Source organism: Thecamonas trahens (assembly GCF_000142905.1).
Source record: "Thecamonas trahens ATCC 50062 unplaced genomic scaffold supercont1.8, whole genome shotgun sequence".
Taxonomy (NCBI): domain Eukaryota; order Apusomonadida; family Apusomonadidae; genus Thecamonas; species Thecamonas trahens.
Genome location: NW_013657672.1, coordinates 142,244 through 168,425, shown reverse-complemented (window position 1 = coordinate 168,425; position 26,182 = coordinate 142,244). Strand labels below are relative to the sequence as shown.

General features: G+C 62.5%; 7 protein-coding genes across 7 annotated transcripts in view; 3 read left to right on the top strand and 4 right to left on the bottom strand.

Moving 5' to 3' along the window:
* Positions 1-400: 400 nt before the first annotated feature.
* On the top strand, positions 401-778 carry AMSG_02026 (uncharacterized protein; the record flags this gene model as incomplete). The annotated part of the gene is made up of 1 exon (XM_013905604.1): positions 401-778. The coding sequence occupies one exon, from the start codon at positions 401-403 to the stop codon at positions 776-778; it is 378 nt and encodes a 125-aa protein (XP_013761058.1).
* An 8-nt stretch (positions 779-786) lies between these two features.
* Positions 787-3,281, bottom strand: AMSG_02025 (uncharacterized protein; the record flags this gene model as incomplete). The annotated part of the gene is made up of 3 exons (XM_013905603.1): positions 787-2,509; positions 2,681-3,209; positions 3,239-3,281. 3 exons carry the CDS (start codon positions 3,279-3,281, stop codon positions 787-789), a joined length of 2,295 nt encoding a protein of 764 aa, XP_013761057.1.
* A 1,856-nt stretch (positions 3,282-5,137) lies between these two features.
* AMSG_02024 (uncharacterized protein) lies at positions 5,138-7,656 on the bottom strand (the record flags this gene model as incomplete). Its single annotated transcript, XM_013905602.1, has 2 exons — positions 7,573-7,656; positions 5,138-6,949 (listed from the first exon to the last, which is right to left on the bottom strand). Exons 1-2 carry the CDS (start codon positions 7,600-7,602, stop codon positions 5,138-5,140), a joined length of 1,842 nt encoding a protein of 613 aa, XP_013761056.1. The 5' UTR covers positions 7,603-7,656.
* A 733-nt stretch (positions 7,657-8,389) lies between these two features.
* Positions 8,390-11,140, top strand: AMSG_02023 (uncharacterized protein; the record flags this gene model as incomplete). Its single annotated transcript, XM_013905601.1, has 2 exons — positions 8,390-8,672; positions 8,914-11,140. Exons 1-2 carry the CDS (start codon positions 8,404-8,406, stop codon positions 11,138-11,140), a joined length of 2,496 nt encoding a protein of 831 aa, XP_013761055.1. The 5' UTR covers positions 8,390-8,403.
* A 234-nt stretch (positions 11,141-11,374) lies between these two features.
* Positions 11,375-15,561, top strand: AMSG_02022 (DEAH box polypeptide 37; the record flags this gene model as incomplete). Its single annotated transcript, XM_013905600.1, has 1 exon — positions 11,375-15,561. The coding sequence occupies one exon, from the start codon at positions 11,375-11,377 to the stop codon at positions 15,524-15,526; it is 4,152 nt and encodes a 1,383-aa protein (XP_013761054.1). The 3' UTR covers positions 15,527-15,561.
* Positions 15,562-15,566: 5 nt separating this feature from the next.
* On the bottom strand, positions 15,567-19,988 carry AMSG_11684 (uncharacterized protein; the record flags this gene model as incomplete). Its single annotated transcript, XM_013905769.1, has 1 exon — positions 15,567-19,988. The coding sequence occupies one exon, from the start codon at positions 19,986-19,988 to the stop codon at positions 15,567-15,569; it is 4,422 nt and encodes a 1,473-aa protein (XP_013761223.1).
* A 2-nt stretch (positions 19,989-19,990) lies between these two features.
* AMSG_11683 (uncharacterized protein) overlaps positions 19,991-26,182 on the bottom strand; it is a gene marked incomplete at both ends in the record, with an annotated part of 17,720 nt that continues 11,528 nt past the window's right edge. Inside the window, 2 exons of the mRNA XM_013905768.1 lie at positions 19,991-22,430; positions 22,512-26,178. Of these exons, the coding sequence (XP_013761222.1) occupies positions 19,991-22,430; positions 22,512-26,178 (6,107 nt within the window). The remainder of the gene's footprint in view (positions 22,431-22,511; positions 26,179-26,182) is intronic.

Here is a 26,182-nt window from a genome sequence, read left to right as displayed (position 1 = left end):
TACCCCCCCCCCCCCCCCCACCTCACCCCTCACCTCGGTTGATCCCCTTCCCCCTCGCACTCCACCCAACCTCCCCCCCCTACCCCCTACCCCCCTACCCCTCACTCCGACTATGCTGCGGTGTGCTGGGCTGGGTATTCGTGGGCTTTACACCGCAAGTCGGACAGTCCACCTCATGCATGTACCCTTTACTGCATCCTCTGACGACGTTGTGGCCTTTCTCGCTGCTCTGGCTCCCTCGGCACCTTCTCCCTCGGTTCTGCTCCCGGCACGAGACCCCGTCCTGCTCCCCACGGGCTCGTTCTTTGCCGGCTACGAGTCGGATGACCATGCAGAGGAGGTGGTTGCTGCTGCACAGGCTCGATCGCCGCTGGGGGGTCGCATCAAACATGGCATGCATATGCGTGATGTCATTGTCGCCCCGGCTGGGCCAGAGACTGCTGATTCGCGGACGGCCAGCTATCGCAAGCTGGCTGGCCATCTCGGCGAGTACGGCGCGCACATGCTCGCCCTCCGCTTTCTCCCGCCGCATTTGGCCAATGCTGCCGCTGTTATGGAGCTGCTCAAAGACTATCCCTTCTTGGCTCATCGCGATGAGCCTGGTTCACTTTTTGCCCGCCGCGACTCTGTCCGCCGTCCGCACCACAACGTCTACTTTGCCACACTGGCCTCGCCGGCCCTCGCCCGTGCCGCTCGTCGTGACCTCCACGGCCGGGTCTTGCCGCTGGCTGCAGAGGGCGACGAGCCCGTGCGACTCCACGTCGACATTGTTGGTTGAAGGTGCAGCTATGAGTGCGGCTTGCTGCCCCCAGAGGCATCGGCCAGCGCCTCCGATGTGGCGACGATCCGGGTGAGCACGGCTTCCAGCCGCTCCTCAGTCGTTGCCGGCCGGTGGGCCTCGAGCTCAGCCAGCTGCGGATTGGTCTGCAGCTTTGAGCGAAGCTTTTCTACGGCGGCGGCAGCCTGCTGCTGGCGTGAGAGAAAGGCGTCAAAGGCCGCGAGGCGCTTCGCCTCTTCGGCGGCGGCGCGCTCGGCCTCGCGGCGAGCGACGGCACGCTCCTCAAGCTCAAAAAACACTGCGCGGCGCATTGACTTGACCTTGAGGTCAAAGGCGCGCCGGGCGGCCTCGCGGGCAGCCTCCTCTTGCTTGCGCCGCTTGGCCTCGAGGGCGCGGGCGCGGACTACTTCCATCTCGGCACGTTTGCGCTGGATGACCCGCGACCGGGTCTTGGCCTGCTCCTCGGCTCGCTTGCGCCGCTCGGCCGCGCGGAGCTCAGCCTCGCGAGGTCGCTCGGCCCGGACCATATTCTGGCGAACAACCGTGGCGTGGTCCATGCACCAGTGCGCGAGGACTTGCTTGAACTTAGCCTTGGCCTTGCGCTTGCGGACTTCGTTGCGAGCAATGACCGCCGCCTGGAGCTCGACCTCGATAGTGCTAGTCATCTCGCGGGCGAGCTTCTCGCGGCGCATCCGCTCCTCGCGGGCGCGGCGGCGCGCCTCTTTCTCAGCCTTCTGCCGCTCGCGCCGCTCCTTCTCGAACCGGATTCGCGCCGACATCGATCGTTTGTACGCCGTAGCCCGCTCCTCTTCCTGCTTGCGCTTGCGCAGGACGTCAAAGTACACTGCGGCCTCATGATGCGCCCGCGGACCAAAGGCTTCGGTCTCGAAACGGACCGACAAAGCACGTTCTTTGTGCGAGCCGGAATCAACCCGACTCCGTCGCCGCCAGCTGCTCGAGCTGGTGCGACTCAGCACGCCTTCCAGCTCTGCTGATGCCGAAAGGTTAACGTCGGCGCCGTCATTGCTTCCGCTGTTGTCGCCATCCTTGGCCTGCGTGTCGGGCGCGTTGCCGGCAAACATGGTAACATTGCGGAAAGCTGGCATAGTCTCGGAGAAAAGCGGGTTCTCGTCATCAAACGATTTTGCAACCTCGACATGCGGTATGGCATCCCGCTTCCTGCTCAGTCGATCCGCAATCGTCCGCGCACCGGGCGATCCAGCGATGGCCGCCATATGGGTCACTCGCTCCAGAAACTGGAGTTGAGCAACTTCGCCGGCGGCTAGCGACGCTGTCCGCGCTGTTGCCACCGCGCGTGCCGTTGGCAACGCCTCCTTGTCGATAGCCATTCTGAACTGGGCGAGCGTGACCGAATCATTGAGGCGAGAGGTGCTTGAGTCGGCCATTTTCGAGGTCCGACTCAGCGCAGCAGCCTTGCGTATGCTCATGCCTCCGGCGGCCGTGGCAGGCCGCTGCGGCGGGGTTGCAGGTATCGGGCCTGATGAGGATAAGGCCGAGGTGGGGCGCGGTAGCGCAGCGTTGTGGCGCCACGGCCGCGCGTGGAGGTCTCGCTCGCGCCGGCGCTCCGCACGGGTCGGTCGAGTGTGCGCAGAAGCCGAGGCCGGGCGTGCACGGCGCGACCGCTTGCGGGAGCGGCTGGCCTTCTTAGTTCGGGTCTTCTTAGAGTGGGAGCGCAATCCGGTTCTCTTGCGAGACGCCCGCCGACCGGTGCTGGTGCTTTTCGCCCGACGACGCGAGTGTGGCGGCGTGGGCGTAGTTTCTCTTGAGCTGCGATCGTTGTTGAACAGTGTCAGGCTTGGCGGTGGGCGCCGGCGGGTGTGTGAGGTGCGCGGTCGGTGGGGGATGGCAAGGTCATGGTGCATCAAAGGCGGAGATGATGACCAGCCGTCGTCGGAGCCAAGCAAGTCTGCCGTGTCGACCGCAATCGACACCGTAACCCGCTTCGATGAGTGCCGCGGCGGTTTGGCTGCTGCGCGCGGCATGAGCGGCGGAGTATCGCCAGCTGACTCGGGACTGCGGCGGCTTGCAGACGACGGGTGCGGCTGCGAGGGTGACTGAGTCCTCGCCAGCTCGATGTCCAGCTCCTCGCCAAGATACTGTTGGTAGAGTGTCTGCCAGATGCCGCGGACATCGCGCGGGGCGGCCCAGCCCGCGCCGCGCGGTAGCGAGCCTGTGGCGGCCAGAGTCGAGCCCGAGTCCGGCGCCGCAGCCGGCGATCGCAGCGACCGCACCAGAGACGCTCCGGCCCGCGGCGACGGGGTTGGGAGTGAGCTAGCCAGCCGCGGATAGGTGGCAGCCAGCGCAGCTGAAGCCTCGGAGGTCAGAGCAAAGTCTGCAAGCTCGTCAGCAGCAGTCCGCGGCTCAAGCTGGTCACCGGCCACCGCTAGTTGCTCGCCTTCAACAGCAAGGGCTGGATCCGGGACGACACGCAGGACCGACCGGGAAGCTGGACGACCATGCGGAGGAGACGGGACCAGAACATCGATACTCCGCTCGACATTGAGCGGTAGCGGAGCAGTAGCCAAGCGCTGAGAGCGCGGATGAGCCGAAGCCGGACGAGGTGAGCCGCCCGATCGCACCGTTAAGCCATGATACCCTGAATGCGACGAGAGCAACGGTTCGACCGGACGAATACGCCGAGATCCAGCAGTAGCCGGACGTGGTGGTGGTGGTCGTGGAGCATACAAGTGTGTGTTGGCGTTGGCCATGGAAGCCGGACGCAGCACCCGCCCATAGTCGTCCACCGCCTCTGTCTGGTGGTGTTCTCTCCGGCCTTGATCGCTTCCCTCGCTGTGGGTGGCAAGGCCAGTCCCCGGTCGTGCCCATGCCCTTTCTGGTCCATCCCCATCTAGTCTGCTTCCCTTGCCATGTCTACTTCCCTTGCCATGATTGCTGTCCTTGTTGGCTCTGTTGCCGTGGCCACCACCGCTCTGACCAGCCGCCGCACCAGCCTGACCACCGCCTTGCCCTCCTTCATGCCCTCTTCTCACTCTATGTGGTGCAGAGCTTGGTCGTCGTAGCATTGCCTCCAAATCCCTGCCCACCCCTCACTTGCTTTGGGGGGGGGGTGAGGTGAGGTGGTCTCCGGTCTCGGTCTCTGGCGGGGGAGGGGGGTGGAGTGGCCACAGACGCAGCTGTCCCGCCCGATCGACCAAAGTCCATGATGGGCAGACTGGTACCGAGAGCAGACGCAGTTGTCCCGCCCGATCGACCAAAGTCCATGATGGGCAGACTGGCACCACCGAGAGCAGACGCAGTTGTCCCGCCCGATCGACCAAAGTCCATGATGGGCAGACTGGCACCACCGAGAGCAGACGCAGTTGTCCCGCCCGATCGACCAAAGTCCATGATGGGCAGACTGGTACCACCGAGAGCAGACGCAGTTGTCCCGCCCGATCGACCAAAGTCCATGATGGGCAGACTGGTACCGAGAGCAGACGCAGCTGTCCCGCCCGATCAACCAAAGTCCATGATGGGCAGACTGGTACCGAGCAGACGCAGTTGTCCCGCCCGATCGACCAAAGTCCATGATGGGCAGACTGGTACCGAGAGCAGACGCAGTTGTCCCGCCCGATCGACCAAAGTCCATGATGGGCAGACTGGTACCACCGAGAGCAGACGCAGTTGTCCCGCCCGATCGACCAAAGTCCATGATGGGCAGACTGGTACCGAGAGCAGACGCAGTTGTCCCGCCCGATCGACCAAAGTCCATGATGGGCAGACTGGTACCGAGAGCAGACGCAGTTGTCCCGCCCGATCGACCTAAGTCCATGATGGGCAGACTGGTACCGAGCAGACGCAGTTGTCCCGCCCGATCGACCAAAGTCCATGATGGGCAGACTGGTACCGAGCAGACGCAGTTGTCCCGCCCGATCGACCAAAGTCCATGATGGGCAGACTGGCACCACCGAGAGCAGACGCAGTTGTCCCGCCCGATCGACCAAAGTCCATGATGGGCAGACTGGTACCACCGAGAGCAGACGCAGTTGTCCCGCCCGATCGACCAAAGTCCATGATGGGCAGACTGGTACCGAGAGCAGACGCAGTTGTCCCGCCCGATCGACCAAAGTCCATGATGGGCAGACTGGTACCGAGAGCAGACGCAGTTGTCCGCCCGATCGACCAAAGTCCATGATGGGCAGACTGGCACCGAGAGCAGACGCAGTTGTCCCGCCCGATCGACCAAAGTCCATGATGGGCAGACTTGTACCGAGAGCAGACTCCGGGAGAGCGGGGCAGGCGGGGTACGGGGGGCGGAGGGAGGAGGGGGATGTGATGAGAGCAGGGAGCTGGCTCGGTTGCGGGTAGCAAACACAGTTACAAGTCCGTGTTTATCGCTCAGAAGATCTTGGAGAAAGCCTGATGCTTGCGACCGCGGCGTGAGACAACGGCAGCCGACTGAAAGGCGGCACGGATGATGGGCCGGACGTCGTCGACTGTGGCCAGCGAGCGAAGGAACGGCAAGAGTTGGATAAGGCCGGTGTCGGTCTTGTCGTCGTACCAAGAGCGGATGGGGATGCCGTTGTCAAGCTGGTAGCCGTAAGCCTGCGGCGAATTGTCGATGAGTGCAACGCGGGCAAGGTCGCGGCCAAGGACAGTGAGGTCCTTGATGTAGTTGCCGCCGATGTTGGCGCACGACTCACGGTAGACCCGGTGGTCAATGAGAACGTGATCAGGGTCAAGGAGGTCGAGAAGCGCCGAGGCGTAGACTTCCTGCGAGGCGGTAAAGACAACAACCTCGAAGAGTTGAGACACGGTGGCCAGGAAAGCCTCAAAGTGCGGGCGCTTGCGCATATAGACAGAGAAGGTGCGGCCTTCCGAATAGATGGGGAAGACCATGTCGGGAGATGAGACCGGCTCCATGGTGCAGTGGACAAGGGTCTCGTCGAGGTCAAGAACGAGGGTGATGCGGTTGTCGTCGGCCGCCTTGGGAGGGAGGACAAACGGGCCGCCGATGGACCGCGGCGGGAGGGCGGGCAAGTTGTAAATGAACACGTATGGGTCGATCTCGTCCGAGGCAGGCTCGACCTCATGCGATGGCGGGGCCAGCGACGACGGGCTCTCATTCTCGTCGGCCGCAGGCAGCGGGTAGGCGTCAAGCGGCGGTGGCGGCGGCGGCGATGGGACTGGGCGATCGACCACAGCGGTGGCGAAGGGGCTCCGCCCTGGCACATTGGTGCCGAGCGGCGGTCGTGACAGCGAGCTCGAGTCAGCGACATCGTCGTCGAGGCCGTCGAGGCCGTCGAGGCCATCGAGGCCGTCGAAGGCGAGAAGCGACGACGACGGGTCCGACGCCTCGAGGTAGCGGGCAAAGAGCGAGTTGGATGATGAGGACTCCGAGCGCCGGACTGGCGACAAGCCCGAGGCCTGGCTAATGGAGAAGCCAATGCGAGGTTGTGCGCGCGAGGGCGAGCCGCCCCAGCGGCGGATCGACGGCGGCGCGACGCCCAGCCGGGAGACAGCAGGCGAGACAGTAGTCGACGAGGCAGCCGACGAGGTAGCCGACGAGGCGGCTGATGATGATGCCAGAGACATGAGATCGTCGTCGTGGGCAAACATGGCCGAGTCAAACGGGTCCGACGGCAGCTCAGAGTGAGAGAAGAGCTGCAGGACGGGCGAAAAGAGCGAGGAGAACGAGACGCCGCCTACGGAGGTGCTTCCCGATGACGATTCATGATAGGACGATGACGAGCGTCCAGTCTCGGCCTTTGACTTTCTCCGCGGTGCCGACGCGATGATTGAGTCGAGGCGGCCTGCCGGGCGCGGACACGGGGTGCTCTTTCCAGGCGGAGACGGCGGGACAACTGGAGGATCTGCGAGTTGCTCACGAGGTGGACTCGAGGGCGAGGGCGAGGGTGATGCGTTGAGCTCTGGCAAGAGAGCGGTTCGCGTCGACGGCACTGGCACATGCGATTCCGTGGCCATGGCCACCACGGCAGAAGCTGATGCCGATGCGAGAGTCTCCGAACGAGTCGCAGCCGACGATGGCGATGCTAATGCCGAGACCGAGGCCGATGCTGACGAGGGAAGCCCACTACCAGTGGAAGGGTGGTGGACAATCACCGCTGGAGGCGGAGTAGTTGCAGAATGATGAGCTAGAGTGCGTTGCCGTTTGAGCTCCACCGCAGATCGACAAGCTGGCTCGGTAGCCTACAGCCCCGCCATCAACCACATCCACCACAATGATGACGATAAGTTGGCAGCAAGAAGCAGGACGATGACGACGACAAGCAGGACGATGACGACGACAAGCAGGACGATGACGACGACAAGCAGGACGATGACAACAAGCACAGGATTTGTACAGGGTTTGTCCAAGCGGCGAGGCATATATACACATACACGTCCAGCACGACACATCAAGCCCGTCCGTCCGTCCGTCCAGCACGTCACGTCCGACCGTCCGTCCACCATTCCAAGCGCGCCAGCCAAGGCCAGCAGACACACACACACACACACACATATACACACACATAGAGAGAAAGGGTAAGTCATTGCGTGTGTTCCACCGCCAACAGGTTCTCCATACCGTCAGTTGCCATGGTGGTGGTGGTGGTGGTGGTGGTGGTGGTGGTGGTGGTGGTGGTGGGGGTGGGGGGGGGGTGGGGGGCGTTGGCCTGTGGCGGTGGCAGCCGTTGGATGCGACAATGCGTTGGAACGAACAACGGTAAAGCGGGTGACCGAGACCTTGAGGGGAGGGGTTCCGTAGGGGATGGGAGTGGGGGAGGGAAGGAGGGGAGGGAGGGAGGGGGATGGGGAAGGGAAGAACGTACCTCTCGCTTGGATCTTGTGGTAGACGACATGAAAAGTCGTCTGGATGAGGCTGTCTCCCTCTTGGTTGTCTTGGTTGGCGTGGAGTGGCGTGGTGATGCGAGGGGAAGCGAGACAGCGGTGTCATGACTGGCTGCCTTTCACTCACTTGCCCTCGTACGTACTCTTTCCCATCATTTTGCTATTGCCTAGTTTGTGAGGATAAGGGGCGGGGGCCAGGCGGTAACGGGGGTGGAGGGGTGGGGATGGGGGGGTATGGCATGGGTGATGGGTGGGCGGGCATCTTGATGGAGATGGTTGCTCTACTTATCCAAACCACTACATGCCGATACGAATGATAGGAATGGCATCAAGTGACGGTTAGTGGAGCCATGCGGTGAAGGGCATCGTCTTGATCTCGTTCGCAGCCATGTTCACCGTAGACGAGGATGCGTCGTCGGATCGTTGAGAGGGGGAGATGGGAAGATGGGAAGGAGGAGAGGAAGAAGAGAAGGTGTTACGGCTGAGGATACCCCCCCCCCCCCCCCCCCTCCCCCCCGCGCAGCGCAGGGCAGCCTCAAGCACTGATTGACGACGACGGCTTGGACGAATCGTCATGGTCTTGGTGAGAAGTGGCCTGATCGACCGCCTGCCAGAGTTGTCGGCATGGATGGCTTTTGGCTGGAGTTGATGGTCTTGATCAGATGGTCGGGTTAGCGTGCGCGCGCGCGGTTGGCGGGCGGCTTGTGCTCGTCTTCGACAGGCGGGTGGACGGACGGCATTCTTCTGGCTTTGGCGCCAACCTGCCGGCCGAGACACGGAGGCACTTGTCGCTGCAACACTACCGAGGGACGATGTCGGGGAGTGTCGTGGTGGAGGACATGGCGAATGGACTCAACGAATGGCGCAACATCCAAGAGGTTGTGCGCTTTACCTTCAAGTACCTCACCGAGAAGGTCCATGCCCAAGAGCATACCCTGGCTGCACAGGCCGAGGCCATCTCCCGCCTGGAGCGCATGCTGGAGCAAAAGGCGTCGCGTGGGGAGATGCAGGGCCTCCTCGCCCAGAAAGCAAACGCCACAGACATTCACGGCATCAACCGTCGTCTTACAGAGCTCAACAAGTACGTCCATTCTCATCTGACTGCCCTGGTCTTGTCCAAGTTGCGGCGAAGGCACGGCCTGCCGTGCCGTGGCGATCGCTGCCTTGATCACCGCCAAAGTCAGGAAAAGGGCGCCAAAGTCGCAGGCGCGGTTATGGAGAGCGGGGCGGGGCGGGAGGAGCAGGGAGGAGCATAGCAGGAGAGAGGAAGTGGCACTCATGAGGAACGAACTTTATGGGGCGGTGATGGGGGGCGTCGTTAGGGTGCTGGACTCCAAGGCCGAGGCCTCTGAGGTGGTGGCCATGCTCGATCGCAAGGCCGACCTTTCTGAAGTGGCGGACCAGTTCTCCGAGGTCATCCATGTGCTGGACGCCAAGGCCGACGTGCGGCTGGTGGAAGAGCAACTGAGGCGGAAGGCCAACGCCGAAGAGATGGCACTGGTCCTGGAGCGCAAGGCCAACCGCGAGGAGATGCTTCTCGGCCTGGCGGAGAAGGCGTCGCTAGGCGATGTGCAGAAGGCAACGCGGGTGATCGAGACCAAGGCGTCTGTGGCAGACGTCAACGCACTGCTGGAGCAAGTGGCTCGGTCAATTGAGAACCTGTCGTCAGAGCTGGGGACTAAGGCTGACGCCCGCGATGTGGTGGCCGAGCTCGACAAGAAGGTCCACATCTCGGACCTGCAGTCGCTGCTGGACCTCAAGGCCAACATTGTGGACGTCAACGAGTCGCTCAACCTCAAGGCAAACAAGGATGCGGTAGCGGCGGCGCTGCAGCTTAAGGCCAATGCGGCGGCGGTGGAGGAGCAGCTGGCAAGCAAGGCGTCGATTGCCGACGTCAACACGGTGCTGGCCAAGAAGGCCGACGTCGATCTTGTCAATGCTGCGCTAGAGAAGAAGGCCACGCCAGAGGCGGTTGCTGAGCTCCTCGAGGCACGCATTGCTGAGCTCAACGCGGCGTTTACCAAGGAGCTGTACGGCCGGCCATCGGCCGCTGATCTGGAGGGCAAGCTGGCGGCGATGGAGCACGACATTGCACACACGCAGGATGTGGTGACGACGCTCGCTCCGGCGGCAGACCTCAACGCGCTTAAGCGCGACGTGCTCAACGACAAGCACGAGATGCAGAACAAGCTTGCGGCTCGGGTCTCAGAGCTGCAGCTGAACAACACACTCGGGCGGACAGTGGCCGAGCTCCGGGCCGAGATCAACTCGCTCTCGGTCGAGCTCAACTCGGCGCTTGCCGGCAAGATTTCCAACGCCCAGCTCTCGGACGCGCTGACGACGACGATGACCAAGGCGGTCGAGTCTGCGGGCGGCGAGGCTGCGGCAGCGCGGGCGCACGAGCTCGAGGAGCTGCGGTCACACTTGGCGGCGCAGCTGGCGACCAAGGCGCACAAGCGCGACGTTGACGACGTGCTGGAGAAGATGGAGCGGCTCCGCGAAGCCACGATTGCCGAGCTTGAGTCCAAGGTGGAGATCTCCAAGTTTGACGACGCGGTTGTCAACATGAACGAGGCCATCAACCGCGAACTGATGAACATGACCGGGGTGATCAACACCAAGGTCGATGCGTCGACAATGGACACCAACTTGCGGCTGACGGTCGACTCGCTCGAGTCAAACGTCGTCGCCGCCATCCGTGAGCAGACGGCGGCGACGATGTCGGTCATGGACGAAGCGCTGGAGACCTCGGGCCGCGAGCTGCGGGCCGAGCTCGATGTGGCGCTCGCAAGTAAGGCCAATGTTAAGGACGTGGCCTCGCTGCTGGCGGGCAAGGCCGACGCGCGCGAGCTGGCCGAGCTCGAGGCGCGGCTGTTTGGCCCGGCTGACAGTGCGTCAGGCGCGGCCGGCCGGCCAGCGACCACACGCGATTTGGACGAGCTCAAGCACGAGCTGCAACTCAAGGCGTCGCTGCAGGACGTCATCACACTGACCGACGCCAAGGCATCGGTTGACGACGTCAACCGCGCGCTGGCGAGCGTGACCAATGAGCTGGCGGCCAAAGCGCCGCTGGCCGACGTGGCGCGCATCGATTCGGAGCAGGGCCGCGTCCTGGAGGCGCTTTCGGCCGAGCTCATGGTCGGCCGCTGGTTGTGGAAGTCCGGCAAGACCAAGGGAGGACACGGCATTCCGTGGAACGTGCAGATCCTCAACTCGGCGCCTGACGTGTTCGTGTGGGGCAAGGACAAGGTCAATCTCGTGGCCACTCTTCCAGGCCTCTACCAGGTCTCGGCCGGATTCTTTTCCGCCGCCAAGCCCTCCATCCAGCTGCTGGTCAATGGTGAGCCGGTGCTTTCTGCCGTCAACTCGTCATCGTACGTCATCCACCACTCGTCTGGCCGTCTTGCCGCCATCGACGACCACCCGTCAGGTAACGTCACGGGTCTCACCCTCATCGACTTTCTCTCGCTTCCTGCCAACGCCCGCATCGCCCTCTCATACAAGGGCGAGGCGCCTGGCGAAGGCTTCCTCGAGCTTCGCAAGCTGTAGTGATTGTAGAGGCCTGCGCTCTTGCCCAGTCGTTGCGAGGGACGAGCTCGGCGCATGGTTGCAGGCAGGCTTTTGATGTTTGTAGACGCAGTTGTAGTTGATGGGGCACGCTGGCTTTGCCTCTCTGATCAAACAACATGTATTCCCTCTCCCCCCCTCCCCCCTTTTCCCCTGCGTGGGCAATGTTGATGGTGGTTCGGCAATGGATTGAATTCGGCTATTATCACTCGTCTCATGCTCGGCTACAAACCCAAGCGCAAGCGTAAGCGGACGCGAACGGGGACGCTCCCCACCGCCCCTGCCGGGGGAGGATCCAGTTCTGACGATACACGGCCACAGAAGAAGTCCAAGTCCAAGTCCAAGTCCAAGTCCAAGTCCAAGAAGTCCAAGTCCAAGTCCAAGTCCATGGCCATGCCCAGTCACTCGGTTCCCTCCGGGTCGGCGGATGGGAGTGGCCATCTTTTGGATCCTGAAGCGGGACGTGTTGGGGCTGACCAGCTGAGCGAGCCAATGGCTGGAGAGCGGCAGAAGGAGGAGTCGCTGACTGCACGGAAGAGGAGGAAGGAGAAGGCGAAGGAGAAGGCGGCTGCAAAGGCTCTGTTTCGTGTCGAGACGGCAGAGCATGAGCTGCGCGACTCGGAGGTGCGCCGCAAGGTCCACGATGCCAAGAAGCGGAGGAAGATCCGTCGCAGAGAGCGCCTGCTGGCAAAGCTGGCAGAGGTGGCTGCTCCAGCCGAAGCCTTGGATCTTATGGTTCCATCTCATGCTCGTGGCTCTTCAAAGTCGGCCAGGGCCCGCCTGAGCGATGCCATCAAGCGCGAACGCGCCGGCATTCTCGACGCTGCCACCGCCGCCAAGGCCCGCCTCTACGTCGAGCGTGAGGTCTCACCTGTTGACACGCCGACTACTCCGGCTGAGCATTTTGGCCCAGCCAGCGATGATGAGTCGAGCGGTGGCGATGGGAGCGGCGACGAGTTTGACTATGACAACGGCCCTGGCATGGATCTGGCGGCGTTCTTCACCGCCCCATCGGCTGGCAAGACGCCGACCAAGCCGCTTGCCAAGGCCAAGGCCAAGGCCAAGGCCAAGGCGAAGAAGGCTCAGGCTCAGGCTCAGGCTCAGGCTCAGGCTCAGGCTCAGGCTCAGGCTCAGAATGAGCCCAAGCCGGCGCCAGTCTCGGCCTTTGAGGCTGCGCCGGCCTTTGCCGAAGACGCCAGCGTGACCGGCATGGCTGCCGGAGCAGCAACCAAGAAGCCTTCGCAGCCGCGCAAGATCTCGTCTGTCAAGGGTGTCAACAAGGCCGGGTTTAGCTTTTCGTGGTCGACGGGCGTGACCCAGGTCGACGTCGCCCAGTCGTCCGAGTCGAGCTCGGGCGATGGCGAGTCGGTGGGAGAGGCGTCTGCCGGCGAGGCGTCTGCCGATGAGGCGTCCGCCAGCGAGGAGGCATCGGGGGTGGTCGACATGGATGAAGCGTCTGGCTCCGGGACTGGCTCTGGGACTGGTTCCGATGCCGCACCGACGTCGAAGCTCCCTGTCGGCTACAAGCTATCGAGCGCACCGACGCTCGAGAGCACACTGGAGGCGTGCGGGATGCCCGAGGGCCCGGCGATGCCGGCGCAGACCACGTACGTCCGCCGTGTCTCGCGCCGGCCCGAGATCCAGGAGGTCCGGTCCAAGCTGCCAGTTGTCGCAGAAGAGCACACCATCATGGAGGCAGTGACGGCTTCCCCGACTATCATCGTATGCGGTGAGACCGGGTCTGGCAAGACGACCCAGGTCCCGCAGTTCCTCTACGAGGCTGGCTACGGCGATCCAGGCAGCGACAAGCCGGGCATCATTGGGGTCACCGAGCCGCGGCGTGTGGCGGCCATGGCGATGGCCAAACGTGTCGCCGACGAGCTCAACGTCCCGTTCGGTGCGGGTGTTGGGTTCCAGGTCCGGTACGAGGCGAACGCAACGCCGACGACGGCCATCAAGTTTATGACCGACGGTGTCCTCCTCCGCGAGATCCAAGCCGACTTTGCGCTCGCCAAGTACTCGGCCATTGTACTCGACGAGGCGCACGAGCGGGGGCTCAACACCGACATTCTCATCGGCCTGCTCTCGCGCATTGTACGCATCCGGGCCGCGCCTGAAAAGTACCCCAAGCTCAAGCTTCCGGCCTTTCCGCTCAAGCTCATCATCATGTCGGCCACACTCCGGGTCACCGACTTTACCGAGAACCAGCTGCTGTTCCCGGTTCCGCCGCCAGTGGTCAACGTCCAGGCCCGGCAGTTTCCAGTCACCATCCACTTTAACAAGCGGACACCGCTTGCCGACCACGTCGGCGCGGCCAAGACCAAGGTGCTCAAGATTCACGACTCGCTTCCGTCGGGCGCCATCCTTGTCTTTCTCACCGGTGAGGCCGACATTAAGCGGCTCGTCGCCGAGCTCCGTTCGGCCATCAAGATCCGGGCTGAGACCGGCCCGGCCCGGGTCCTCGGCCTCTACTCGCGCATGCCGACGTCTGCGCAGATGAAGGTCTTTGAGCCGGTGCCCGAGGGCACCCGGCTCATTGTGGTCTCAACCAACGTAGCCGAGACCTCACTCACTATTCCGTCGGTCAAGTACGTGGTCGACTGCGGGCTCGCCAAGCAGCGGGTCTACTACCAATCGTCGGGCCTCTCGACCTTTGAGATCGACTGGATTTCCAAGGCCAACGCCGACCAGCGCGCCGGGCGCGCCGGCCGCACGGGTCCGGGCCACTGCTACCGGCTCTACTCGTCCGCGGTCTTCAACAACCACTTTTCGCAGTTCTCGTCGCCTGAAATTACCCGCATGCCCATCGACGGCATGGTCCTGCAGATGAAGGCCATGCGCATCGACAAGGTCATCAACTTTCCCTTCCCCTCGCCGCCGTCAGCCAATGCCGTTGCCGCCGCCATTGCCCACCTCGTCCGTCTTGGCGCCCTCCACCCGGACAACGAGCGCATCACTCCGCTCGGCCGCACTCTTGTCTCGTTCCCAGTCGCGCCGCGCTACGCCAAGATGCTCACTATGGCCTGGACACCCGAGCTCCTTCCGCACGCCATCGCCCTCGTCGCCGCCATCTCGGTCAACTCGCCGTTCAAGCGCGCCACAGACTCGGACGTCAACGCCGATGCGGACGCCAAGGTCGACTCGGACTCGGACGACGGAAACGATGAAGCCGCGCCATCGGCGGCCGCTACCAAAGAGATCGAGCTGAAGACTTTGGCTGCGGCTGCCGGCGAGTCGGGTAACAAGTCGGCGGTTGGTACCCCGTCGCTCGCTGCCCAGCTTGCGTTCTTTGACGTCGACTCTGATCTCTTTGCCCTGCTCAAGGCCGTCGGTGGCTTTGAGTTTTCTGGCTGCACGCCCGAGTTCTGCGACAAGTATGGGCTCATGTACAAGGCCATGAAAGAGGTGGCCGCCCTCCGGCGCCAGCTGACCTCGATTGCCAACGCCATGATGGCGCCCGAGGCGCCGGTCGATGCGTCTGCGCCGCGCGGACCACGCGCTGCGCTTGGCTCGGGCGCCGCTTTCGAACTCGCCGCCTCGCTGGCCGAAGTGCCGCCGCCGTCGCGTGCCACTCTCCGTGCCCTCGCCCAGGCTGTCACCGCAGGCCTTCTCGACAACGTGGCCTACCGCTGTCCTGGACATCCGTCGTACGCTCGTGGCGGGTATCTGGTCTCGCTCCCGGACTCGGGCGAGCAGATTGTGGCCTACCTCCATCCCTCGTCGCTCCTCTCGCCGCAGCTCCGCGCCCGTCAGTCCAAGGCTGCTAAGGGTCGCGGCTCCCAGGCGGCCAAGAACGCGGCGCTCATCGACAAGTTGCCCGAGTGGATCACTTTCCAAGAGATTTTTACTACCTCGCGCACCTTTATGCGCGGCGTCACGGTCCTCGATCCGCAATGGCTCGTCCTCCTCGCCCGGCCGCTCGTCACCCTCGGCTCTCCGCTCGAGCAGCCGGCCCCGTTCTACGATGCTAGCGCCGACGCCGTCATGGCCTACCGCCGCGGCTCGTTCGGCCCGCACTCGTGGCCTCTCCCTCTTGTCGTCGCCGCCCATCCCGACAATCCCGACCTCTACCGCTACATTGCCCTCGCCATGCTTGACGGCACCATGTATCCCAAGACCATGGCCAAGCTTGCGCCACACTTTACCGCAGACCCGTCGTTTGTGACCAAGCCGTGGATGCACGCCAAGATCAACGTTGTTCTGCAGCCGCTTATCAAGGCCAGGGTCTCGTCCAAGGCCAAGCTCGACGCCGCCTTTCGTGCCGATCGCTCCTTCCTCCTCGTCGCCATGAAGCTCTGGGTCGACGCCAAGCAGCATCGCATGCTCAACTCGGCTTGGCCGCCGCGCGAGGCGCTGCTTCCATCGTGATCGCTCTGCTAAAGTAAAAGGCGTACTGGACAGCAGTAGTTTACTCCTTTTCTGCCACAGGGCTGCTCACAAGCGCCGACAGCGGATCGTCTCGACGGCCCACGCTTGACGGGAACGCTGGTGTACTCACTGGCCGTCGTCGCGGCCCGCTGATGCCTAGACTCAGCTCGCCGCGCGACGCCGGCGACGGGCCGGCCAGTGCCGCCAGAGCCCGTGCCTGAATAGCACTGGCGGGCCGCGGCGAGGCTGGTTCGCTCCCCGACAGTGAGCCGGTCGAGAGGCCCGACGTTGACGAGCTCGAGGTCGAGCCGGTCATGCCAGATGACCGCGATGATGCGGCAACTTCAAACTTGCGAACCGAGAGCGACGATCGTCGAAGCCCACGGGACCCAACCGATGACACCGACGCTACCGACGACGTGCTGATGCCAGCCAGTCCAGCCCTGCCGCGAAGGGCGGCCACTGCTGCCGGAGTCGCCGACGTCAAGCTCTGAACGTCCAGTCCGATGTCGCCATCATACGTCGACGTCGACGCAGTGTCAATGAGCTCGTCGACCCGCTCCAGTCGGCTACGGAACGACAGCTCTGATGACGTCGCGCTTGCTTGTCGCGACGTCTGCGACCAGCCGGCGGCAGCAGAGCGACTCGTCCCGCCCGATGGCATCGACGACGCAGACTCAAAGTCAGACTGGTCTGACAGCGATGACGACGACGTCGAGAGCGACGCAGCTGCCCGCATCGAAGCCGGGAATGCCGGCAGAGCCGTCAGCCCGCCTGCCAGCGGATCAAAGGCCTTGGTCGTCCCGTCCGGCGTACGAAGCGGCATGAGGCACGGCGACACCCGACCGGAGGAGCTAATGCTTTCGGCTGGCGATGGCAGAGGGATGCCGCCCGGGAGCATGCTGGCCTGCTGGACATCGGGCGCTGCCACATGCAGCTTGGCCACCCGCAGTGGCGTCGGCCTCTTGGCATGGAAGCGGTCGGGGGCGCCGGGGCTGCCGTCGGGCTGCCACTCGGTCGATGCTGTCCTTGCCATTGGCGGTGTGACATACGTTGCCATGGCCGGTCCTTCTACGTGCGACGGCGATTGCACAATCATGCCTGGCACAGCCGTGCCCGAGCCCGGCTCCACCACGAGCACCTTGCTATCACGATCCTCAGAGTCGAGGCACACCATCCAGAGACAGCAGAGGCAGCAGAGCGTGAGAAAGAGGACAACTGCCGCAACAAGAATGAACCAGTATGACCGCGGTGTGCGGGCAACCGGCGTGGCGCGAACTGCAGACTCGGCCAGAACGTCAAACTGCAGCTGCGCCGTCAGATTGTGACCGGACATCTCGGCGAGGAGCATAGTCACTCCTGGCGCGACTTCTGACCTTTCGTCAGGCGGCAGGCTCATTCTACCCGAGACCTCGAGCTCAATGATGTCACCAGCGTCGATGACGTTGTCGGCAACGTTAACTAGAGGCGCGGGTTCGCCCGATGGCGCGTACACGACAACGATGCTGGAAGCGTCTGCACGCGTGGTAGCGACAAACGAATCGAGCGCAGCGCCGATGTGCGATGCTCCCACAGAAATCATGGTGACGTTGTGGAGGCCAAGGGTGGCACCCGGGAAAGGCGACGGGGCGAAGAGCTGCGAGAGAACGAGCTCAAACCCGTTGGAGCCCTCCATGGTCACGATCCGCACGCGAGCCACGAAGCTCTCGCCAACCACCAGATCGGGAATCGAGGCGTTGAGCAGCGCGCTCGTGGAGCGTGGATCAGATGTCGCCACTAGAGATAGGTCGAGCTGCAGTGCAGCAGCTACCCGGATGGCGGCTCTTGCCTCGAGCAATGCTACGTTTGCACCGACCGCGGGCTGCTCCGATCCGAGCGGCAGTGACCGTTGCTCAAAGGTGGCGTTGACCACAAGAAGCTTCAGGTGGGCGACGGTCGGCGCAACAACGGCACTCACACGAAGGCGCACCTCCTGTCCCGAGCTGAGCGACGCGTTGGTGGCTACGCTCCAAGTTTGCGCTCGTTCGGTTGCCGGGACCAGGCCAGTGGCAGAGAGCACAGCAGGGGTGTCCGAGGCAAAGGTGATCGAGTCAAGGTCGGCTGGGACGGTGACTACCAGCTGGCCATACGCCGGGCCTAGCGAGGTGGAGAGGACAATGTCCCACGCCACGTTGTCGGCGCCATCGACACGGAAAGGTGCCTCGGCAAGCGACCGGGCCCGACTCAGCAGGGATGGTTCCACCGAAACAACCGCTAGCGCGACCTCTGGCGCGGCAGCGCAGATGACCACACCCAAATCGAGCGTTGCACCCGAAGCGACTCCAAACGAGAGGGATATGTTGAAAGGCAGGCAGCGCGATGGAAGATCGATTGGCATGACAAACTCGAGGTCAAGATCGAGTGACGAGGATGGCGAGAAGGAGGCCGAGGAGCGGCCACCACGCGCCGTACCCAGGTCAACGTGCCACACCCACGTACCATTGGCGAGACTAGGGCTTGGCAGAGAGGCGAGGCCAGGCGCTGCGATCTCGGACCCGACGCGGGCAACCGAAGTGGCCACAATCGGGAGTGTCGCACCGATGCTACCGTTGACAACAATTGGTGCAGCGACGTCCTTCAGGCCAACGGTGATGCGAAGTACGCCGCGCTCGCCGAGCGCCATGGTGTACAAACCACCAGGCGATGCTGTGTCGGTAGTGTCCGGCAGCTCGGAGATGAGCTGGATATCAAAGGCCCACGGCCGCGGCGCCACTGCAGTGGCGGAGACCGTGGGAGCCTGATAGGTCCGGGCAGTCGGGTGCGGCAGAGGCAGCGAGAGACATGACACGTTGGCGACGATAGTGACGTTAGTCACATCAACGACGGCGGCGGTGACGTCAAAGGCGACGTCAAAGCAGAGTTGTACACCGACGTCGACATGGCCCAACTGGAGATGCAAGCTACCAGTAGTGCTTCGAGTCGTCGCGAGAGTGGCGGCAGCGGCTGCCGACATCGGCATGATGCTCACAAAGGCTAATTCAGGCCCGTGGCCAAGATGCACAATGAAATTCGGCGCTGGAGTCGAGGCCGAGGCCGTCTGCCCGCCACAAACACGGGCAACTAGCCGCGAGCCGTGATCGACAACAGCAACGTCACGGGTAATGTTGACCGTAAGCGACGGCTCCACGAGCATCCACGTGTGTTCAACAACGGGATGAGCCAACTGCGGATAGATAAGCCGCACACCAAGCGCAACAGGTAGGTGAGCAACAGCAAGCGGCCCTGTCGGACGCAGTCCCAAAATGAGCTCGACTACGTCACCAGAACTAGCGACATTGTCGGGCTCGTTGATGGTGGTAGACAGGTCAAGCGACTTGGCAAAGGTGCTCGGCGGCAAGGAGATGTGCCAGCCAGCAGAGAGCGGCGACGGCAGCAAGAGCGAGGACCCGACGGAGAACAGAGAAAGCGACTCGATGGTGAGAATCGAGTCGGTGGTGTTGATGGCGATGGAGAGGTTGTGCGAGCCTTCTGGAAGTGTGACCGCAACAGAGACGTTGACCAACTCGCCAACAGCCAGCTGAGTGTCCAGCGCGGAAAGAGGCGATGCTGAGGCAGTGGGAGTCACCAATGGGAGGCCCGGGACAGAAGATTCAACGGCGACCGAGTTGGAGACGAGGGCCTCTTCCCCACGCACAGCAAGTGGCACCGACAACGGGGCTGAGGCCCAAGTGAGCACATCCGAGTTGGTGACGGTAGTGTGCGGCGGGAGCGATGAGAGAGCGATGACCGAGTACGAGATGGTAAGGACCGAGCCCGGCGGTAGGGTGGCAGACCAGGCCAAAGCGGGTCCAAACACGACGGATCCGGGCGGGCCGCCAGTCCAGCCAGCTGCGAGGGAGCCGTCAAGCAGCTTGGTGTGCTGCGGGGCTTGGTCGGCAAACGCTATGTAGGCAGGAGTGATCGAGCCTGCAAGGTGCGCGATGCTGAGGGTGTAGGTGATGACGTCACCGGCATCGATCACCGTAGCGTTAGCTGCGAGCGAGGAAGCGATGGTGGCTCGGGCAACAGTCCATGAGAGGGCAACCGGTGACGGTGCCACTAGGCCAGCGTCATCAGAGAGCGCACCAGACAGAGTGAGGAGCGTGCCGTTAGCAAGCGCCGGCGCGTCGACTAGTTGGAATGCGAGGTCCCATCCCGCACCGTCTGAGGCAAACGAGACAAAGTTGTCCGCAGTGTTGCTGATAATCGAGCCGAGGCTCAGGGCCGACGAAGCGATGCCTACAGTGGCGTATGGAGCATGGGCCACGGCCGACGAGGCGGCAAAGGGCAACGCTGAGCGCCACACGGCATCCGTCAGCGATAGGTCAAGCAACCCGGTTGCGTTGGTGGTGCCCTCGATCGCATTGAAGGCGAGACGGAGGGTGACAACCTCACCAGGGGCAACAAGGCCATAATGTGGAATCGAGGTGGCGACGACGTGCATGCTCACGTTGGTTGCGGCGCCAGCGAGAAGGTGCGGACGTGGGCCGGTGCATCAGCGACTGCGATACGGGCAGCGGGCGCGGGCAGTGGCACCGACGAGTAGTTGGCCGCCAGTGGAATGGAGACGTTGAGGCCGGGTGAGGTGGCCATGGTGGCGGTGGCAGAGAAGACGACAGTGCGGACAGCCTCGACGAGAGTGAGCGGAAGATCAAGAGCAAGATCAAGAGCAGTGGCGCCATGCGGTGAAAAGTCAAGGGTGTCGATGCTGGGCGAGTAGAGGGTGATGTTGGTTGCGGGTGCGGATGAGCCCAGGGCATGGGCAATGTCGACTGAGCAGGTGATGACATCACCAGCATCATAGACAGCAGGCGAGCAGGCCAGAGGCGAGAGCTCAAGCAGAGGTTGAACAAATGTCAGATCGAGGGCGACAGCAACGTGCTGCTCGGAAAGGATCTCGCCCACGACCGTGGCGCCCGGCAGCAAGACAGCTGAGTCAGCATTGACGGCAGCGAAAATATCGATTACGATAGACGTCGCGGCGGTATCGCCGGCAACGACGAGGTGGCCAAAGACAAAGGCAGCAGTCGAGTCGGAGAGCTGTGACGGCGACGAACCTGGAACAAGGACGGGCGAAAAGACGCCCGAGCCGATGGAGCGAACAGCGGCCCCGAGAAGTGCCACACCGGAAGGAGCATGAACAACAAAGGTGAGGTTAGTGGTCGACTCGGCCAGATCAAAGGTAGCCGTCAGGACAAAGTTCTCGCCAATAGCAAGCGTCGAGTCAGGCCATGTCTCGGCAAAGGATGACGACGAGAGGTTGAAGGCGAGACCATGCGCCGCAACGGGGACAATAGGCGAGACGACCGTGGCAGAGTGGGTGCGGTGCGCAGGGTGATCTAGGCGCGGGACCGATGTCCAGAGAGCACGGAGCTCGCGGCTGATGTTTGCAAGAGGTGTGACCGAAGAAGTGAGGCGAAGAACAAACGAGATGTTGAGAGAGGAGCCGTAGGCAAGAGCGGTGTCGTGCGATGTGGCAAAGACAAGAACACTCGGCAGGCTTGGCGCAACGAGGGCCACATCAGCCAGCGATGAGGCGAACGTGCCTGGCACGTACTCAAACAGGCCATCGTCCATAGGAATGGAGAGATTGAAGCCGAAAAGCGGCGCCGAAGCGAGTGGATGGTTGTTGTCTACAGTGACAGTAAACGCAACCGCATCGTTACCATCGGCACCTGCGGTCACGTTGGTTGCTACATGAAGGTCGACAGCAGGCGAGTCAGCAACAACAAAGTCGTTCTGCAGCGAGCGCACAACAGACCCAAAGTGAGCAGTTGCGTTGAGCCAGCCTGCACCAGAGTTTGCAGCGGCAATGTTGTCGGGAACGTAGGCTTCGATGGCGAGTACGACACGATCATCATCGTTGACAACGTTGTCGCCGATGTTGGTAACTACCCCAAAGTCGAAGAGGAGATCGTGGTCAGAAGCCGCGGTGGGAAGATCGCCACTGGCAAGGAGAGACGTGGGTGCCAACGAGTGGCCGACGCGTGAGACCGAGGCAGCGACAAAGATCAATGGCGCGGCGTCCGACGCGCTCAGGACGAGTGCGAATGACATCGAGCCTTCCGGCAGCGTGGCGGTAAGGTTGAAGAAGACACGCTCCCCCACAAGCCGGACCGGTTCGCGAACATCAGCAACCGATGTTGCAGCAACTGCCAAGGTAGCATTTGCAGCGAGAGGATCCACGCTCACGGAGACGGCGTCGGAGACGGTATAGCGCCGGTCGCCACGCGCTGATGAGGCGTAGTCGAGGACGGCGACATGGGTGATGTTCTGCAGCGGAGTCGCGGCGTCAGAAATGACTGCTGTGTAGACAATGGTGTGGCGACCAAAGGTCAGCGCGAAACTGGGGATGGAAACCAGGAGAGAGGTCGGCGTGAGGGAGACGAGACCAGTCGAGGCAACAACCGAAAGAGGATCAAGAACCAGTTGTGTGGGCGGAAGCGCAACAGAAATGTTGACAAGGTAGGAGGCGGCAGTGGAAATCTCTGCATGGTCGACTGAGATGGTGAAGGTTACATTGTCGCCAGCGTCACCAGTCGTGATCGACTGAGCGAGGTCGAACGTGAGGAGTGGGGCCACCACATCGAACGACTCGCTTGCAACAAGCGTGCCTGAGCCAAAGTCAACAGTCGAGGCTGCGCTGATGGCAGTGTCGTCGATGTTGACCGGGACGTCAAGAGCACGGACGCGGGTCAGAACCACTACAACGTCACCGGCGTCAAGGACGTTGTCGCCGGTATTGGTGATGGTGCCAAACGCGTACGTCGCCGTGTCGGTTGTGGTTGCCGAGGCTGCTGCACCCAGACTGAGCACTGAGCCTGAGATCGAAGCCCCGAGCGCAGTAACCTCGGTGTGGACGATCTCGACGCGACCAGCGGCATGTCTACCGTAACGTCAACGGTTAAGGGCAGAGTGCCTTCGGACAGAACAACAGTTGTGTTGATGTCCGCCGTCTCCGATGGACAGGTCCCACGCCGTGGCGACGTGCTCTGCAAGGCCAGATCCCGGAAGAGAGGTCGCAAGCGTAGCCATACGTGCCTCGTAGGGGTCATCAACAACAATCGTCTCATTGTCGGCTGCTGCAAGGGTGCGTGCAACAGCAGCCTCCGGCGAGGTGCCATACTCGAGCGCAGATGCGTGCCACGTCGTCTGATGCGGCGAGACAAAGTCTGTCAGCGCCGCGACGTACGTGATGGTGATAGGGCCAGTCCCCAGATCGAACGTCGGGATGAGGACATGGACCGACGCATCACCGGCATTGTTGCCAGATACAACAGTACCAGAGGTGGTGGTGACCGAGCCCGAGAACAGGGCGTACTCGATGTTGAACAGTGACGTAGCGTTGAGCGCATACGCCGCCGCCGTCGACGCACCAGCATGGTCGACCGTGACGGTGAAGGTCACATTGTCGCCAGCGTCACCAGTCGTGATCGACTGAGCGAGGTCGAACGTGAGGAGTGGGGCCACCACATCGAACGACTCGCTTGCAGTGAGGGACGACGAGCCAAAGTCAACAGTCGAGGCTGCGCTGATGACGGTGGCGTCGACGTTGACCGGGACGTCAAGAGCACGGACGCGGGTCAGAACCACTACAACGTCACCGGCGCCAAGGACGTTGTCGCCGGTATTGGTGATGGTGCCAAAAGCGTACGTCGCCGTGTCGGTTGTGGTTGCCGAGGCTGCTGCACCCAGACTGAGCACTGAGCCTGAGATCGAAGCCCCGAGCGCAGCAACCTCGGTGTGGACGATCTCGACGCGACCAGCAGCGAGACCAAAGTCGACCGAGACCGTGAGTGGCATCGTGCCCTCAGACAGCACCACGGTCGTATTGACGTCGGCTGTCTCGCCGATGGACAGGTCCCACGCCGTGGCGACGTGCTCTGCAGTACCAGACTCCGGAAGGGAGGTCGCAAGCGTAGCCATACGTGCCTCGTAGGGGTCATCAACAACAATCGTCTCATTGTCGGCTGCTGCAAGGGTGCGTGCAACAGCAGCCTCCGGCGAGGTGCCATACTCGAGCGCAGATGCGTGCCACGTCGTCTGATGCGGCGAGACAAAGTCTGTCAGCGCCGCGACGTACGTGATGGTGATAGGGCCAGTCCCCAGATCGAACGTCGGGATGAGGACATGGACCGACGCATCACCGGCATTGTTGCCAGATACAACAGTACCAGAGGTGGTGGTGATCGAGCCCGAGAACAGGGCGTACTCGATGTTGAACAGTGACGTAGCGTTGAGCGCATACGCCGCCGCCGTCGACGCACCAGCATGGTCGACCGTGACGGTGAAGGTCACATTGTCGCCAGCGTCACCAGTCGTGATCGACTGAGCGAGGTCGAACGTGAGGAGCGGGGCCACCACATCGAACGACTCGCTTGCAGTGAGGGACGACGAGCCAAAGTCAACAGTCGAGGCTGCGCTGATGGCAGTGCCGTCGACGTTGACCGGGACGTCAAGAGCACGGACGCGGGTCAGAACCACAACGCTATCGCCAGCATCAAGGACGTTGTCGCCGGTATTGGTGATGGTGCCAAACGCGTACGTCGCCGTGTCGGTTGTGGTTGCCGAGGCTGCTGCACCCAGACTGAGCGCCGAGCCTGAGATCGAAGCCCCGAGCGCAGCAACCTCGGTGTGGACGATCTCGACGCGACCAGCAGCGAGACCAAAATCGACCGAGATTGTGAGTGGCATTGTGCCTTCAGACAGCACCACGGTCGTGTTGACGTCGGCTGTCTCGCCAACAGCAAGATCCCAGTTGGTCATGTCGTGCTGCGAAAGTCCTGTCTCGGTGAGAGATGTCGACAACGTAGCCATACGCGCCTCGTAGGGGTCATCAACGACAATCGTCTCATTGTCGGCTGCTGCAAGGGTGCGTGCAACAGCAGCCTCCGGCGAGGTGTCGTACTCGAGCGCAGATGCGTGCCACGTCGTCTGATGCGGCGAGACAAAGTCTGTCAGCGCCGCGACGTACGTGATGGTGATAGGGCCAGTCCCCAGATCGAACGTCGGGATGAGGACATGGACCGACGCATCACCGGCATTGTTGCCAGATACAACAGTACCAGAGGTGGTGGTGACCGAGCCCGAGAACAGGGCGTACTCGATGTTGAACAGTGACGTAGCGTTGAGCGCATACGCCGCCGCCGTCGACGCGCCAGCGTGGTCGACCGTAATGGTGAAGGTCACATTGTCGCCAGCGTCACCAGTCGTGATCGCCTGAGCGACGTTGTAAAGCAGCGCAGGCTGGACCATATCGAACGTCTCTTGCGCAACGAGAAGGCCAGTGCCGTAGTTAGCAGTTGCCACAGTGGATATCATACTACCAGGTGTGATCGCCACTATATCAACAATGAGTACACGAATACGCATTACAACGATGTCCCCATCGTCGACCACATTGTCACCCGTGTTGATCACGGTTCCGAAGTCAAAGGTGGCCGAGCTGGCACCAAAGCTTGTGGCAATGTCACCCGCAGAGAGCGACGAGCCAGACAAGCTATATCCGACCACCATGACCTCGGTCTCGACGACGAGGGCTCCGATGTCTACCGTAACGTCAACGGTTAAGGGCAGAGTGCCTTCGGACAGAACAACAGTTGTGTTGATGTCCGCCGTCTCGCCAACAGCAAGATCCCAGTTGGTTGAAACGTACTGGGCAGTACCAGATTCCGGAAGGGAGGTCGCAAGCGTAGCCATGCGTGCCTCGTAGGGGTCATCAACGACAATCGTCTCATTGTCGGCTGCTGCAAGGGTGCGTGCAACAGCAGCCTCAGGCGAGGTGTCGTACTCGAGCGCAGATGCGTGCCACGTCGTCTGATGCGGCGAGACAAAGTCTGTCAGCGCCGCGACGTACGTGATGGTGATAGGGCCAGTCCCCAGATCGAACGTCGGGATGAGGACATGGACCGACGCATCACCGGCATTGTTGCCAGATACAACAGTACCAGAGGTGGTGGTGACCGAGCCCGAGAACAGGGCGTACTCGATGTTGAACAGTGACGTAGCGTTGAGCGCATACGCCGCCGCCGTCGACGCACCAGCATGGTCGACCGTGACGGTGAAGGTCACATTGTCGCCAGCGTCACCAGTCGTGATCGACTGAGCGAGGTCGAACGTGAGGAGTGGGGCCACCACATCGAACGACTCGCTTGCAGTGAGGGACGACGAGCCAAAGTCAACAGTCGAAGCTGCGCTGATGGCAGTGCCGTCGACGTTGACCGGGACGTCAAGAGCACGGACGCGGGTCAGAACCACAACGCTATCGCCAGCGTCAAGGACGTTGTCGCCGGTATTGGTGATGGTGCCAAACGCGTATGTCGCCGTGTCGGTTGTGGTTGCCGAGGCTGCTGCACCCAGACTGAGCGCCGAGCCTGAGATCGAAGCCCCGAGCGCAGCAACCTCGGTGTGGACGATCTCGACGCGACCAGCGGCAAGACCAAAGTCGACCGAGACCGTGAGTGGCATCGTGCCCTCAGACAGCACCACGGTCGTATTGACGTCGGCTGTCTCGCCGATGGACAGGTCCCACGCCGTGGCGACGTGCTCTGCAAGGCCAGATCCCGGAAGAGAGGTCGCAAGCGTAGCCATGCGTGCCTCGTAGGGGTCATCAACAACAATCGTCTCATTGTCGGCTGC